Source organism: Fusarium poae, chromosome 1, assembly GCF_019609905.1.
Source record: "Fusarium poae strain DAOMC 252244 chromosome 1, whole genome shotgun sequence".
Lineage (NCBI taxonomy): Eukaryota > Fungi > Ascomycota > Sordariomycetes > Hypocreales > Nectriaceae > Fusarium > Fusarium poae.
The window spans coordinates 12,045,564-12,061,725 of record NC_058399.1 but is presented as its reverse complement, the minus strand read 5'-3'; the positions used below and the strand labels follow the sequence as shown (position 1 = coordinate 12,061,725).

At 46.5% G+C, this 16,162-nt stretch overlaps 6 protein-coding genes across 6 annotated transcripts; 1 reads left to right on the top strand and 5 right to left on the bottom strand.

Annotated features, from left to right (window-relative positions):
• Positions 1 to 2,238: 2,238 nt before the first annotated feature.
• Positions 2,239 to 3,300, bottom strand: FPOAC1_003914 (uncharacterized protein; the record flags this gene model as incomplete). The annotated part of the gene is made up of 1 exon (XM_044848469.1): positions 2,239 to 3,300. One exon carries the CDS (start codon positions 3,298 to 3,300, stop codon positions 2,239 to 2,241), a length of 1,062 nt encoding a protein of 353 aa, XP_044714385.1.
• A 1,664-nt stretch (positions 3,301 to 4,964) lies between these two features.
• Positions 4,965 to 5,969, bottom strand: FPOAC1_003913 (uncharacterized protein; the record flags this gene model as incomplete). Its single annotated transcript, XM_044848468.1, has 3 exons — positions 4,965 to 5,018; positions 5,092 to 5,460; positions 5,580 to 5,969. The coding sequence occupies 3 exons, from the start codon at positions 5,967 to 5,969 to the stop codon at positions 4,965 to 4,967; spliced, it is 813 nt and encodes a 270-aa protein (XP_044714384.1).
• Positions 5,970 to 8,361: 2,392 nt separating this feature from the next.
• FPOAC1_003912 (uncharacterized protein) lies at positions 8,362 to 9,033 on the top strand (the record flags this gene model as incomplete). The annotated part of the gene is made up of 1 exon (XM_044848467.1): positions 8,362 to 9,033. The coding sequence occupies one exon, from the start codon at positions 8,362 to 8,364 to the stop codon at positions 9,031 to 9,033; it is 672 nt and encodes a 223-aa protein (XP_044714383.1).
• Positions 9,034 to 11,328: 2,295 nt separating this feature from the next.
• Positions 11,329 to 11,805, bottom strand: FPOAC1_003911 (uncharacterized protein; the record flags this gene model as incomplete). The annotated part of the gene is made up of 1 exon (XM_044848466.1): positions 11,329 to 11,805. The coding sequence occupies one exon, from the start codon at positions 11,803 to 11,805 to the stop codon at positions 11,329 to 11,331; it is 477 nt and encodes a 158-aa protein (XP_044714382.1).
• Positions 11,806 to 12,556: 751 nt separating this feature from the next.
• Positions 12,557 to 13,421, bottom strand: FPOAC1_003910 (uncharacterized protein; the record flags this gene model as incomplete). The annotated part of the gene is made up of 2 exons (XM_044848465.1): positions 12,557 to 13,267; positions 13,323 to 13,421. The coding sequence occupies 2 exons, from the start codon at positions 13,419 to 13,421 to the stop codon at positions 12,557 to 12,559; spliced, it is 810 nt and encodes a 269-aa protein (XP_044714381.1).
• Positions 13,422 to 14,951: 1,530 nt separating this feature from the next.
• FPOAC1_003909 (uncharacterized protein) lies at positions 14,952 to 15,687 on the bottom strand (the record flags this gene model as incomplete). The annotated part of the gene is made up of 2 exons (XM_044848464.1): positions 14,952 to 15,327; positions 15,383 to 15,687. The coding sequence occupies 2 exons, from the start codon at positions 15,685 to 15,687 to the stop codon at positions 14,952 to 14,954; spliced, it is 681 nt and encodes a 226-aa protein (XP_044714380.1).
• Between the last annotated feature and the right edge of the window lie 475 nt (positions 15,688 to 16,162).

The following is a 16,162-nucleotide window of genomic DNA, read 5'->3' as shown; positions in this document are numbered from 1 at the left end:
TGACACATTGGTGTCAATAGAGTAAGAAAAAATGTCGTATCCGCACTTTTGGGACACTGCCCCCTGTGGCCTTCCGTAACTGGCATAATATCGCTTACCCTACAACCAATTCTGTCTAGCATTTCTTACATCAGGCTTATATTTCAACTTTTGACTGGGTACTCCATCCAAGTCGTCCTCATCAGCTGAAGAATGCCAATTCCAGGGCCAGTAACTTATTTAATTGCAATATTAATCATATACAAGGCATCCAAGCGATGACGGAGCATTCTATTGTCATCCTATGGTATGCTATGATAAACTTACTGATAGAAATTTAAACTTCAATTTAGCAATTTTAGCCCCCCAAGATTCAAAGTCTCCATCTCACTCTGGATATACTCGATCGCGACACGCAGTGTTTCTTTACCTCCATAGCAAGCACCACTCTCAATATGCTGTGCCAAACCGCTCACGGTCGAAAAGCTTTTTGGAGGTTTCCTTCTACTGCTGCCCTTCGTCAGGGCCAGTGGACAATGGAACAATATTTCATTTTGTGTACTCCGAACCACGCTTAGGGGTGTCTTGGTATGAACACTTGACGATAAGTGTTGTTGGAGGGCCTTAGGACCGTATGTGCGGGTACGTCTGGGTGGGCAAAGGGGACATTGTCTAAACCCACTTACAACATCCAGTCGCCGGTTAATTGCTTCATGGAGGTCTGAAATATGCGAAATATTTGAATTCAGACTTCGCATTGGCGGTGGATAGGATTCGAAGAATTCCGTAGACGTAGGAGTCAGCAGTGGACTGCTTGTTGACGATGTCGAAGGCTCAGACACGTCGTCCTCCAACGGTCGCATGCTTGAGCCTTGGGTTGTGATGATCCCTCTTACGTCATTCTTTACAATGGCTGCATTTAACTGCGCCTTTCCTATCTTTGACGTACAAGTTCCGCTTTCCAAGTGATGCAGCTGCGCCGACGGGCAATCAAATGTTTTCTTGCATTTGCCACTCGCTAGACATTTGATGTGGCATAATGGCTGGTGTCGAATCGAGGCTTTCGCTGTTTCAATGCAGCCCTGCTGTGGAAGGTCCTTCTACACAAGTCGCATCCTGTACGCTTTGGGGATGCTTCGTGTGGATGTGCTGGGCTGTTTTCAAGATGCTGCGAAAGACTTTCCTCTGTATTAAAATTACGCTTGCAGTCGCAACAGCGAAACTGATTTGGGCGGGGAAGCATTTTTAAGAAAAAGTGTTGAATAGTACAGGTCTCTCAAGACAACAAAGGAGCAGAACAGCAATAACAAGGAGGAGAGATCAATGGGAAGCATTTGTACTCACAAGTTAGATGGTGGGGAAGATAAAGTCGCGATGCCAGGACGACACGTTGAATATGATACCATATTTCGGATTTATCTATTGCTTTGCATACAGTACTGAGCCCCTGCACCGTCCGCTCCAAAACAGCATGCTCTTCGTAAAGTCTAGGGTGGGGCTACCTGGGTACATGGCTCTACCTCATAAGCAGACATTTTTGTCAGATATTGGCCGCCTTATGGGTGTGTAAGCAATTTCTGACTGAGCGAACGAAGTACTTGGAAGTACCGCTGCTGCCTCTAGGTTTGGGGCGCAAATCTGGGAAGTGGGGATAGACGGAGTGCGAATCGCAAGTACTGTAGCTGAACTCGGTCAGGTAAGTACGTTGGCTTGAAGGCTACCAGTTATGTGAGAAGGCGTACACAGTGTGCACATACACTTATAGTGATAAATATGACTTTTGTTTAATCAACAACGGTTATTGTGATAGAGGAAGGTGCGAGTGTGAGCTCAATACTGTAAAAGCCACTTAACAAGGCATCCCATCATTGGTAACCTACAATACCAAGTACTTGGACTAGAGATGAGTGCTGTGTTGATTTATGCACGAACCAGTGTCGCCACATCTTCACGTTAAACTTGTAAATGCGGGGTAAGTGATAAGGGCGTAGACTCCGCGTCCAATTGAAACTGGGCAGTGAGTCTTTTCCGCAAGAGGACAACATATGGACCGGCAAAACGGAATCTCGGCCACCAAGGACGATACGAATACAACAAGACCAAAAGAGTAATGTAGACGCATACTTTAATTCAGAAAACATTGTATACTCATGAGCCATTCATGCGCCTTGAGTGTATCATATGGAAAGCACAAATATCCTCGTATTGCCATCAATGCCTCCATATTTCTACAAGGACTTACATTAGACACTAGAAGCTCTACCTACTTGGGCCCCGATGTTGTTCTGAACGCACGTAGAATTCATACTGATAGTCTGTTATCTCGGACTCCGTGTGAGAGTTATATTTGTCGATGTTGAAAAGAGATACTGGTGTGGGTCCAACGAGTATAATCTTGCACAATTCGGACGCCTCTTGGAGCCATGAGCGCAGCATGTCCGATTTGTTCTGTAATCGAGTTTCTAATGCTCTTATCAGAGGTTTCTGTGCTTCCTCCGACAATCGATAACCGCTGAAGTCATTCCTGAACGCACAGAGCGTGACAAGAGGTCCTAGGCCATATTTCACGCCGATATCGCTGATGCTTTTCCAAAATTTCCAGCTCCACAGGTCCCTTTTCATGCAGGCTTTGCTCCGTGTCGATGATGCCATTTTCTCTCGTCGGACATCATCTTCCATCATCTTGTGGAATAGGACGGCGTGGTAGCGACGATGAAGATTTCCACTTGTCTTCGAATACCGGAGAAGTGCCCACAGAACGAATGGGTCATCATCTGAAGATACTATTGCTGACCGCTTGAAGTGCATACCGTGTGAAATATTGTCTAAGATGACTTTACGGTCACCACTAGGATCGCATCCATACCCACCTATGCCGCCATCTACAACAGCAGGCGGTGATCTTCTCTTACGTGACGTATTGGCCGGGGGTTGTGTCTGTGCACTGCTAGGTTCTGTGGGAGGCTCAGAGTATGTTACGGGCGGCTGCATTGGATTTCTGCTGAGGGGAATGGTTTCTACAGTCGGATTTAGTGCAGTACATGGTGGAGAAACAACCTGGTCTTCACGTTCTGTTACAAACAACCCGTCTTCCATCAAGGGTCGCTGTTCCAGGCCGTAAGCTAAAGCAGCTTCCTGGCTTATTTGGTTGGCGGCGAGGGTTAGGTCTCCAGTTTCTATAACTTTCTCCAGATCGATACTGAGTAGATCTGTAGGCAATGGATTGGCCTTGCGGCAAAGGAGCTCTACAAACGCGCCAGCACGAAAAGGTTGTATGAGTTCGTCGGCAACGCCTTGGCTGAGATGAGGTTTGCGCTGCATTATAAGTTTGATGCCCATGAGCATGAACACGCCTGCGTCAGCGGGATCACTGTAACGTGGACTCTGCCACCCTTCTATGACGGGCCGGGCACCGCCAACGAGAGGTACGCTTCTGGCATTACCAGGCGCGCTGTCGTACCAGTGAAAACAATCTGAATAGGCAACAGCGAATGCCCAATGGTTCTCATAAAGAGGGGAATGACGGCAGGATGATCAATTCCATCTGTTTCATGAATGGAGTTCTGATCTCCGCGAAGCATCCGAGCCGGAAGAATCTCTACGTGGCGGCTTGTAGGCCGAAGTAATTGTAGGTAATTCTCCACAATCTCAAAGTCAAGGTAACCACCGTGGAGTAAATCCCACATCGGCTGTGTAATCTTGCTACCTTCTGAAGGACTCTTTAATTGTGACAGCTTGCTGACAGACTCGGTCCAGGTCTCATTCACCAGACCAACCAAGTCTTGTAAAGACTCGTGAATGTCTTCTTGGGCAACGACTTGCCGAGGTGGGAAGGATATTGAGGCAGTAGAAAGAAGACTGGAAGTACAAGTTTCAAACCGTTTATTAGCTACGCGCGTGGCTGCAGACATCAGTGCTAGTGATGTTTTAGTGTGTGGACGTAGCGCCAGCTGCTGAAATTGTTCATAATCATCCATTAGCTCTATCATGTTCAAATCAAGCACGTTCCTTGAAGCTTATAAGAGGAACAGACGGGAACGGGGTGCTGATCTTGTCACCTTATATAGCAGAGAAACGCCATATTGACCCATCATCGACATATATTTCGTGGGTCATATATTGGCCGCAAATATGGGTTCGACATACCAACGACTAAAGTCCACTACGGTCCTGCTCCTGGCACCTCTGTCAATGAATGGGAGCGGGTTCAGAAGGGATGGAAGTAAATAGGCAATCCACGCAAACATTTCAGGCGCAAGATTGTGACAGTTTATTTATCAATCGAATGAATCTATATGCGTGACTGTCTCAGTATATCTGAACGTAATTGGAACCAAACGCTCGGAAGTGTTTGTCGATCAATTCAAAATTTAAGCACCTAAAGCCACACATACCGAACCAAAAGCTCACGTCATTTTGTTAGCCATGGGTATCAACCACTGTTGTAACACTTTCAGACATAGTCCTCTGGTCGCACTATCTCAATTGCAAGTTCCTCCATAGCACTCTCATGCACAAAGCCGTCCATTCGGCAACTGAAGTACGAAACCAAAGTTCCATCCACCCCGGACGACACATTTGAGGTGCCACGGCACCCGTAAATAAGGTTCACTACATCTTGTCCCACCCCCCGTTGCTTACAGGCCTCTATGAAGGACGAAATGTAGCGTTCAGGGGCTGGAAGGCTTGTGAATGGTGTTCCTCCAACGAAGGTCCGATGCAAAGCACAGAACGGCGTTGTGAGGCTTTGAAATGTTCCCGAAGATGGGTATCGTTGTGCAATACACACCATTGTCAGGAGATCGACGGCCATCTGCGCCGTTCCTGTTGCCTGCTTTAGACTTTGACTGGCTCGCAGGTAGAATTTATGCATCTCGTCGACAATCGGATGGGTCGCCTCGCAATTCTGTGTTCCAGGATTGAGACAGATCGAGACCGCCAATATCTTGTGAAGGTTGCCCCTTTGCATAGGATTCAAGTCAAGATCAGACATAGATTCCAGCAGTTGGGCCAGGCAGTGTAGTGCGCTTTCCGACAGACTAGATATCAGATGACAAGGGAATTCCTCCGAGGGCTTAGTACAGCTCATAGCATATGCAGGATTCAACTCACTGGTATATATGACCACGTGACTATCCCCAGTTTGGGGATGTTCTTATCAATGAGTGATTGAGTCACGGATCGTAGGCTTCTGGTCTGACAGCCACCCATCAGTTGATAAATCGCCTTTGGAAAATCAAGTTCTTGCTGGGGGAGCAGTCCCACGCGTGACGTGGGCTTCGTGGCCCCAACACCTGACAGCAGCATGCGAACCATAACGATGAGATTGGGATTTGGCTGAGGCCTCCTATACTCATGCTCAAGGCCTTCTTGTAGTCGTTCAATTACTGCAGCTGGGCCGATATGTTCAATTCCGGAGCGTAATTGATCATCAGGCGGGGCTACCGAGAGGGCGATGAAGACGATCGCCTGAACGAAATCCTGTCGCTGTTGTTTTAGTTTAAAGTTTGAACCGGCTTTTATTTTCTTGATGTCATTAGTTTCGTAGTGACGAAGATATAGACCAACGGGAATGGCTGCTAGTGAAATTAGAGACATACAGACAGTGCATCAAATACGAGGATGTATTCGATCCATGGAGTAGTAAGGCTGTATCGCTCCAGGTAATACTCTGCCAGACTCGTTCCATGCTTGGCGATGCCCTTTCGAATAATTTCAACAAAGTTCAAGAGTGCGCACTGATAGGCGACCACCGGTCCGTGCATGTGCAACAAGTACTTGGACATCATTGACTCAATGGACACTGGGGGCTTCTTAGATAGGTCCGCATACCGAGAATCGAAGGGTGGGTGATTGGGCACAGCAATTTCCAGTAGGCCATCATATGGACTAGGCCCAACGACATGCGCCGTATGTTCCCGTGTTAAAGAGGGAACATCTTGAGGGCGAACGTGCAAACACTTCCAGTTGATGCTTGTACGTGAAGCCATAGTGCTGGTGGGGGAGCAGACAAAGTGGTAACGGAGAAGAGGGGGGAATCACGAAGTAGAAAATCAGATGAATGTGAGGTGAGGAATGGGAGGTAGCTCATATTTATATTTGTATTTGTCAGGGCCATGTAACCAGGGTTCAAATCCACGACACTACACTAGCACTTCTGGTGGATTTAGGATCACATAGCGATCCGTGGACTCGTGCACGGATCCTTTGCGCCACGTGCAACCCCTGTTTCCCACTGAGCCCAGATGTGTCGTGGATTTGAACCCTGCATGTAACTAAAAATCACCAAGCCTGCTCACTATCGGCGTGTTACATCGATATGCCGTTGCATGTGTTCTTTGAAACTTGGCTATCGTGACATCATACTCTATGGTCCTCTATGCACGGTCAATGTGATCTATATTTTCTTAAGAGGTCTGTGCTTTCCCCTTAGCCTTTCACAATCTTACTGGTCACTTCGGTAGCATTCTTCAAAGTCTTTGTGATATTCCATCTGACAATGACGGTGCAAGTATCGGAGCAAATGTTGCGCATATGCTTCTATAGGCTTACAGTTCACAAGACATTTTAGGAGTGAGAGCAAACACAAGGAATGTTCAACAACTCGCGCATACAAAGAGGTTCTCTCGGTCACGTTAGGGTCTCAAGCAATGACTCTAACACGATCCGAAACCCAAAATACTTTGAACACGCTGCAAGAGTCCACGATCCACACACCCCGGAAAGCTACACTGCGGACAGCTTGGAAGAGCAGCTAGCGGATGCTCAAACATAGGTTTGGCTTTAACAGCTACCCCGGAGACTAGGTGTATCAGACCCAAGTCTTTCACGCATTGAGCCTGCGGACTTCAGTTGACGGGGCTTTAGTATGCTTTGATTAATCAGGTGACACAGAGCTGATGGCGAACAATTCTCTAGGTAATAGCGAACCATCGCCCCTTGTCGAAGTCCCTTCCATACCCCGATCATAGGCAACGGCAATGGTTGGTATTGGCCCCAAAACCTGTTACGTTCGCATGGAGGACAGCATACAGTCCCGGTCGAATTTAGAGGCTGCTTGCCTAATTCAACAAAGTCAAGATAAACTTTGGCGCACGGGCTTACGACATTGCACGGAGCGCTGCAAGAACCATGATAGCTGATCCTATCTCTTTGTAATGCCTGTCAAGATCGCATACTGTCATCAACACTGGCCAATTATGGCTCCCAAGTGATAGAAATCATCTGATTACTTGTGGACGCATCCAGAACAAGCCTTTCAAAAGAAAGGCCAGATCGGAGCGCAAGATCTGGCTCTTCGTGACGTCAATATGGATAATCAGCCGACAACGAAAGTCAACATCTCGCTTTGACTGAGGTCTATTCTGGACGTGGAGATTACGGCAAGTACTTGGACATATTCCCGGCATTTCCGGTCATACGCACTGTAAAAGCCACAATAGCCACTAGTATGGTTTGTGTGCGAAGGCTTATCTGACCTTTATTGGATTAGGCAAGCGGCGTCTAATATCAACCAGGACTGTAACCTACCGTTCGAACGGAGATACTAATCATATGGTAATAACGAGAATCACTGGTGGAGTGCTTATGGCCCCCTTGTTGAAGTATAAGCCTTAATAGTCTTCTGGGGTTAACCCCTTTTTGTTTTATGATCCCTACCCCGCGCGTAATTAGCATCATATCTCCGAGCGACCAATAGAGTCTCTTTTTGTGTGCGAAAGAATTGGCGGAAAGTGGTGTTATACTCTTTTGCGCGAACAGCGTAGACACGCAGCCGATAATTCCGAGACCGCGACCCGACTAGAAAAAACTGCTGGTTGAACGTGGTCCGTTGATCAGGACGTGGCAACGGTCATGGACTCCACCATCATCATTGAGTCTAATCTGGGTGCGAACGTTCGAAGACGTCCACCTGTGCAAACTATGCGGCACCTTTGCCACTGAGCTCTGGGACCCCACAAGACATTCTTTGGATGCATCCCCACCAAATAGTGCGAGTCCAGCGTCAGTAACTTATTGCTGTAGCTCTATTGAGAGTGCTCGAAAATGAACTAAACGTGGCGCAAGCCCAGTGCACTGCCGACGCTGGTATGATCCTGCTCTTTGTGCTTACTAACAGCATGCAGAAGCGAGTAGTTGTAAGTCCATTATAATACGGGTCTTCGAAGGCTGGACGCCGAAATATCCAGATTCTGTTGTGACTGATACGTGGCAGGGTTGAGTGCCTATGACATGCACCACGCTTAGTCCGTTTTGGTGCACTTCCATCAAAACTACAATAATGGGCTGCTGACGCTCAACCCGCACCCCACTGTACATTTATTGTCAAGACTCCCCGAACAACTTGTTTGCCGCGTTACCATGCTGTGCTCCTTTCCCAACATGTCCTCCGCTTCTCGACCTGGGATAAACCTCGTGGCCTGCATTATTGTTTCCTGGATTGCAGGTGTCTACGCTACTCTACCGACTCCGGGAGCTTCTGTGTTCATTACTCCACATGCAGAGTATTCTAGCTCGGTAGGAGTCCTAGGCTGCAAGGTTGATACGAATCGGATTGCTTATTGGCCCCTTGCCGTTGGATGTGATAATATATGTGTCAAGGTGTCTAATGAGGGACGTTCCCTTCATCTTTTGCGCATTGATATGTCCCAAGGCGCGTATGATATTTCTTACGATGCTTGGAATTATCTGGCGTCCGGCGCATCTGCCATGGATAACCCCCAGCAAGGTGGGGAAATCCTAATGTCGTACGAGGTCGTAGAAACATCAGAATGTCAACACCTACTCCATGAGGGGAAGTTGCCTCTGTCAGCGGCTAACAGTATGAATTACGTCGCTCTATGTGCTAGTCAGTCTTCGAGTTGGGTCGCAAACAACTATCAATTGTATAACATAAACGATCCCCTGTGCAAGTTTGGGGTAGATGAGAGATGCGACCTCGACCTAGCTACAAGTAATCAGCCAAGCTGTCCCAGTGTCTTAGGTAATCCTCTACCAATGCAGTCTAGAGTCAAGAATGTCGCGTACGGCACTGGTCAACTCGTCCCTGTATAGGCCGTCTGCGATCATGTGGGATGCTTTGGCCTGTCGATTGTAGTCGGTCGTCTTATACTTTCTCGCAATGTTCCATAGCCATCTCTAAGACGGAGGGGTCAGATGGCGGCGTTTATGACAATGCTAAAACAAATACATATCTGGCTATTAGAGAAGGGTGAAATCGAAAGGCGAGCGACGAGGGCAATACAATCATGTATTTACATAGGCATCTAATCTGATACGCCATCTATCATAAAATTTTCTAGCTCGCGGATGAATAGCTCCTGCTCTACTGCCAGCATACCCAGCGATTCTCTTTGCAGCCACCATGTAGTCTGGCCCTAGTAGAAGTACAATCCTTACTTTGTCTAGCTTTCTCAACACTATTTCTTCTCATGAGTCTAAAGGTTTGTATAATAAGCTAGGATCTTGGAGGATAGGATGTATTCAGAAGTTTCCACCACCTCACTGCTTGCCCATGTGGAGGTTAAAATTCCATCTTGTTGGATATATCCTCAAAGCATGCGCATGGACCATGGAGGGGCATCTCCCCATCAATAACTTTCCGGCGAAAACAAGCCCAATGCATTATATGAGACCCACATGTTTTCTTTACGACGTTTTCGATATCAACCGGGTTCTCCCTATTTGCACTACAGAATCCATCATGGCATATCATACAAATTGGGCTGCTGGAGTGTTCACGGGCTAGCATGTCTGTCATGATTGTTGGAAAAATAGATTTCGGGTCGTTCTTTTGCTTTTGCCTTTCGATATCTGAGATTTGACTGAGGAGAACTGATTTTGATTTTGCATCCAATCTCGCCAAAGTCGCTAAACGCAGGTTTTGCGGACAGTCATGCATTACTTCTGCCAAAGTCGTCCTGTCGCTTTCTTCATAGATTTGCGCCATATAATCCCATAAATTTTCTTCATTCACAGAGGACTCGAACAACTTGTAGTTTTTGACTCGAACGGAGTAGACAGAGTCCCGGGTTTCGGGTCTCGGAAGCGATTGAGCTTCATATCCCACGCCATCATAATGGGTTAATGTAACAGGGCGATGGCGTGCCACTCGTTTAGGCAATGGGTATGGTACAGAGTGCAAGCCTGTTTCCTCGATCTTTTGCTTGTCAGGACGATCATAATAATACCTCTTTTTTGCTGGTGGGCTTTCAAGATCGCCCAATGAATCTCTATCTCTCTTCATTGCAATATGATTCTAGTTGACTTGAATCACTCGATCAGGCTCTCCTTTACCTTATATTTATGGATGAGAAATCCTCATATCTGGCTCACTATTACTCCTCTTTTGGCTTAGTAGTCCTTGTTCAAGGTTTCTTTTTGTAAGGACGGTTATGGATGTCGTAATACAATATTGAACACTTACACCTTCCTCTCCTACAACAACCCTTGTTGAATAAAAATTCGAATTCTATTTATAGCCATAAGTATATGTTCACACCGTGTACGATTTTGCAGATGACAAATGACACGCAAGTCAACGTACTTACCTGGCGGAGCTCAATGGCAGTACCTACGACTCGCACCGTCAATTGGCATCCGCTTCTCCAAGTCGCGCCCTAAACTACCAGGCAGCAGCCGTACATCTAAGTACTTCATTTACTCGGCCAGAAATTGCTTACGCACCCATAAAGCGGCCAAATTCTGACAAAACATCTTCTTGTCAGGTAGAACCTAGACTCTACAAAGAGCATGTTGTTTTGGAGCGGAGGTACAAGTGCGTGCTCAGTACTTAGTCTTTAGCCGAATGTCTCTTTGTGAATCACCCTGACAATATCACAGTACTGCCAACTGCCATCGGAGGCCAGTATCTGCGTATTATTAGATACGGGGGTTAGTGTACCCGTGATGTTATCAGTATAAATTGCATCGCAGAAGGCGTTAACCTAACATCGAGGCATATATGTCTCACCTAGACAATCGTAACAATATAGGCTTTCCACACCAAGGATGCTCGTGGAGCACAGAAAATAGGTGGACCTGGCTGGACCGATTGCAATTTAACACCGAGCGTGCACAACCTCAAAGACCATATATCCGAATTGAAACGAAAACGGACAAATATGGGCATGTTTAGCATTTACTCATATCTATGTTTCATAGCTAATGTACAGCATAGTGTAAGAAGGGGTACAAATGCTAGATTGGATAAATGCAAATCAAGTGGAGACAGAGGGATCGGTTGGCGATCCACGATGAATGAATATGCTCGACTCAATTTGTTTCCTACCTCGTTCTTGAATACATTCCTATGAGATACTGGCGCAGAGTCCTGTGTTACTGCACTCTTCATGCCACACAACTACAGTACCCCCAGAGTGGATTTCTACCTTCCAGCACCTCTACCTGAAAGCACTCAGTATGCATGATGTGAGCCTTACACTCCTTCCATACGACATCTTCACCCTCTTCCATGAATGGCTCTTTACAGACGTGGCAATTAGTGTTGCTGCCATTGGCGTCTATCCCTCCCATTTTGTGTTTAATGGTACCAAGTACACGTTTCGTCATAGTTGTGCTGAAATAACCTTTTGAATCGTGAAGGATGCGACTTTCCTCAATGAAGTAAAAATACCACATTATCTCCTCATATGAACACCGCGGAAGAATATTGAGGATATGAAGACGGACTCCAGCTGGCATATCATGGAGCATGATGGCGAATGCAACTTGCCTCTCGGATAATCCGACCAGAGCCAGTGCCATGAGCTCTTCTGTCTCTTGGATAGATTCTAGCGCCTTACTAAGCCTGATCCTTGCTTCCATGTTTACCAGGCTACTGTCTAGCCTGGAATCATTATGTGGTGCCACGGACGTTAGCAATGGGATGAATTCTTCTGCTAGATCTCTGTAGCTATTCATTTTAGAGTCTTGATACCACGGTATCAGCTTGTATTTTGAAGACTCTAACTACCTTTTAAATCACGGCTTGGCTCGACTGAGCCGGCCGAAATTTCTTTTCCTCGTCGCCAGATCGCCTATAGAAATCTGCATCAGCCATTCTTTGACAATATGGTAAAAGTGCTTTAATGCATTTTCTAGACAAATAGCGTCCAATTCGAGCGTAGAAGTTGGCTCGAATCAACCCATCTGGGTGTACAAGAGAGATCGCTGAGAAGTAGACTCGAGTACAACTGAAAGCGGCCGTGCTTATCTGTTACACTTGAGATCCGCGATGAGATCCAACGAACCATTTTTTACCAGCTCCATTGTTGCGACAGAAAGCACGTTTCTTCGTAGTCATTTGTCGGGTAAGAAATACTCAAGAAGCTACTGGTCAGGGTCCCAGCATACATAATCTCTGCGAAGAGCTATTTATCGTGTACGTGGAGAAAAGCACACAATCGGAATAACGTCGCAAACATCGTAAATTATAGCGCTAATGGTATAGTTTGGACCACTAATATAATATCTAGTTTATCCATACGACGCTGACATAGTAATGTTTCTAGGCTTCTAGAAACAGTGGCTCGCTGTGACCTCCTTTCACCTCGTCTGTTCCACAGCGCATGCTATCCTAACCAGCCAGCCGATAAAACACAGTTTGCGCTACGTAGTGTCGGCTCTGGGTTGAGTATTTATCTGAAATAGCTGGTGGAGGCTGACGAAGGCGTTTCCAAAGGGAATTCAAAGTTTCCATGACCACGATTTCTGTGTTTGTTCCTATCGACACAGTTCCGAAAAGAATACTTTTGGCAAGCATGCAGCATGATGTAGAAATAACAGAAGGCTTGATCCCGACAAACTCTGGATGATAAAGCGAGATCTCCGACAGGTATGCTGCCATACTAGCTAGCTCGCCGCCCCTAGGTTCTCCTACGAGCAAAAAGTCCAGGTAATGGTCCGTTGTCGGATGGCCCATCACCCAGTCTAAAGTGTACAAGATTGAGACTTCCATCTGCGCTATCATATGTGCATCAAAGATGTCGTGACACAGCTTCCTTATCTCACTAACCGACAGAGGCCTGAGATTTTTACCTCGGTCAGTCCTGTCACCATATTTGGAGGCAATAAAGAGTGCGACACTCCCAAGCAACCAGTAGTGTTCTCTAAAGACCTGTCTCCTTGAGCAATATCGATCAATGAGATTGATAGATAAAAATAGCACGTGCGAGGGAAGACGAAAGTGCTGATGTGATCGGGTGACAAAGTCGATGAGATTTGACCGTAGGTCCCACGTGATTTGTTCTTGCTTTTCGATCATGAGAATGCTTGGCAAAGTCACATCCTGCTCAATGTCAATTATAGGGAAACCATGATTGGTTCTCTTTGCAGATCCCTACCTCCATATAAGCAAGATGGTCTATGATGTCTTCCAAGTAGTCGTCTTCCTCCCACAACGTATCGATAAACCCAGATGCCCGCGTTTGATTCTGATCCATGGCAGGAGAATCAGGGTTGATCCAATGTCACGACTTTTTTGGAAACTGGTTATAAATTAGTCTGCTGCTTAGCCGGTTATCGTTGATCTTATACCTACATCCCCTCTTCTCGCCTTTTTTCTTTTGATTAAAAATTCCTTCTCCTTTTACCGTCCTACAGTGATGTGAATCGATCGTGACCTATAAACTCTTTTTTTCTCTTCTTGGTTTTTGAAGAGACTAAAATGGCTGCAACAGCCGAACTTACCTTTCCCGGCTGTGCGTAGCACCGTCTATGTGGTCAAAGTTAAAATAGGATTTCAAGTTTGAGAGAGTAGTCCCCGCCCTTGGCTCAGAACCATCCAACGTTTCCTACAATGCAACGGTGGCGCGTTCTGGATGTTGCGTTATGGTGTCCCCTCTACCATTCTCAAGTAACGAAATCGCCGCTGTTATTAGTAAAACTGACATCAGAGCTAGCCGGTGACCACTTGCGGAACTGTATAGGGTAAAAGAGATTCACAGTACCCAGCACAAATGATTTATCGAATATAGGTTAGCGTATAGGATAAGCGAACGCGAGAGACAAGTGAACAAAACAACACCCCAGTTTTTATCTCAGAGGCAGGTTTTTTTTTTGAAGTCTTATAAGAATTTCATAGAGCTATATTATCCGATCAGATGATATCTGGAACTTTGATGAGACTGGCTTTATAATGGGCGTCATTATGGCCGGAATGGTTGTCACAGGTTCAGAAAGGCAAGGAAGGCCAAAATCAGTGCAGCCTGGAAATCGTGAATGGATTACTGTAGTTAGGCACTTTCTATATAACCTCCCAGCATTACAGCTACGTCCAGCAAAACCACAAACATTAAAGCCCACCTTTGCCGTTAGAGGAGGCTTATAGATGGAAGAGGTTGCAGGCTCAAAGAGAAAATGATCGCCGGGGCCGGATGGCTCCGAGCCACCACCACCCGCGCCATCTCGCACTGGTCGACCAGATCGGTCCATCCGCACCGCTCTAGTTCCCACAGTTCTGGCTTTGGGTAAAAGACCTTCATGATTCTTGAATAGAAGAACAACAATTAACAACTGAATTTTTACACACAAGTGCACCCAGCATTGACTGCGCATCATAACAACAGCCAATCCTGGGAGACGGCTGACGTGAAGTTGCTCCCAGAGCCCGAGGACGACTTCCAGGACTGCATTTTTGTACATGCAGGCACGGACGCAGAGACAGAGTCTGTTTATTAACGTTGAAATGTAAATAAGTTGGCTTTCGAAATATATAATACTATCATATTGAAGTAGCAAGGCTGGGAGTTTTGGCGAATAAACGAACATAGAGCCGTTACACGGGGGTATAGACCTCTTGTATCCGCACAGGCAATTCTGTTGTGATCGGTACCTCATCCCCGACGAATACCAATACACACCAGACCGTGTGTGCGTATAGGTATATGTATGGGTAGTGGCCAGGGGTACGCGACAATTAAGAATAGAAGAGTAGGTTAGGGGTGAGGGTCTCGGGCGTTGCGAGACCGTCGTCAAATTGCTGTGAAAACACTTGAAGTATTTTTTTGGCCTTCCAACTCAGGGATTGTAGAGGCTGGGCAAGGTACTCGTCGCAGTATGCTCTCTTCTCGTGGCAAGAATCGGCTCTCAGGTGCCCTATATGGCCTTCCGTTGGTGATTGGAATGAAGCGAAACCATTCGCTCAGCGGCGAGTCTGCCAGTCCGGTCTCACCCCCATCTGGCACAGTGAGGATCTTCAGCGTTTGGCCTTCGGGAATTCCCTGCGTTATCAATGTCAAGACCGTGGGGGATATATCAAGCAGCTCTTTTCTCCAGGCTTTGGTGCCGTAATGATAGTGGATCAATTCCATGATCTCATCAAGCTCCTCCTGTCCAATCTCCTTCAAGCTTTAGAAGATGTAGTCAGTATTGGCATATTGTATACTTCCGACTCGTAACTTACTCGTCCAGCTCAATGAAGAGACCTGGAACTACCATCGCACCCCAACCGAATTCCGCAATCAGTTTCAGGAAAAATTGGCCCAAACCAATCGACGCAGGTAGCTTTTCTCTCAAGAATTCCACTTCCTCGACTGAATAATCGTCAAACGGCGTTGAAAGAAAGCCTTCCTGTATTATCTCATCGATGACTGTGTCAGATTGAAGACAGTCGTAGTCGTCGGTGTGTTTGGCGTCCGCGCCTTTCAATTCTCGCTGGTATTTTTCATAAGCACCGTTTAGCTTCTCGTTGTATTCCATGGCTAGCATGACCCCATCAACCCGATGTTCGAAAGCGGCCAAACGTAACTGGTGTTCTGCTTGCGTAATTGCGTTCTTCGACTCGACTAAGCGACTATAGCACTGCGGGAGAGACGACGTCGACAGATGAGCACTATCTATTTCTGCATCCTCGCCTACTGAGTCATCGTACGAAATCGAGATTGTTTTGAAGGCTTGACAAGCACTAGGCCACGGATTGGCTTCTATTCTTTCTTCCAACCCTAGAAATGTTGGCAAATCTAGCGCTTGCGACTCAGTCATCGTTGTTGTCGGACTGGACGGGAAGAAGAAATGAGGTACTTGGCGTCAAATGGTGGTGGGGGAGTTTTCTGGCAGGTAGTGTATGTAATAGAACTGTAGTAGCCGCGATCTAAGACATGAAGGTTAGTTAAAGAAGGGAACTGACGCAGGCATGGTGCACACTCATATAATAAGGAAACATTGATGACGTCATCCGCCAGTT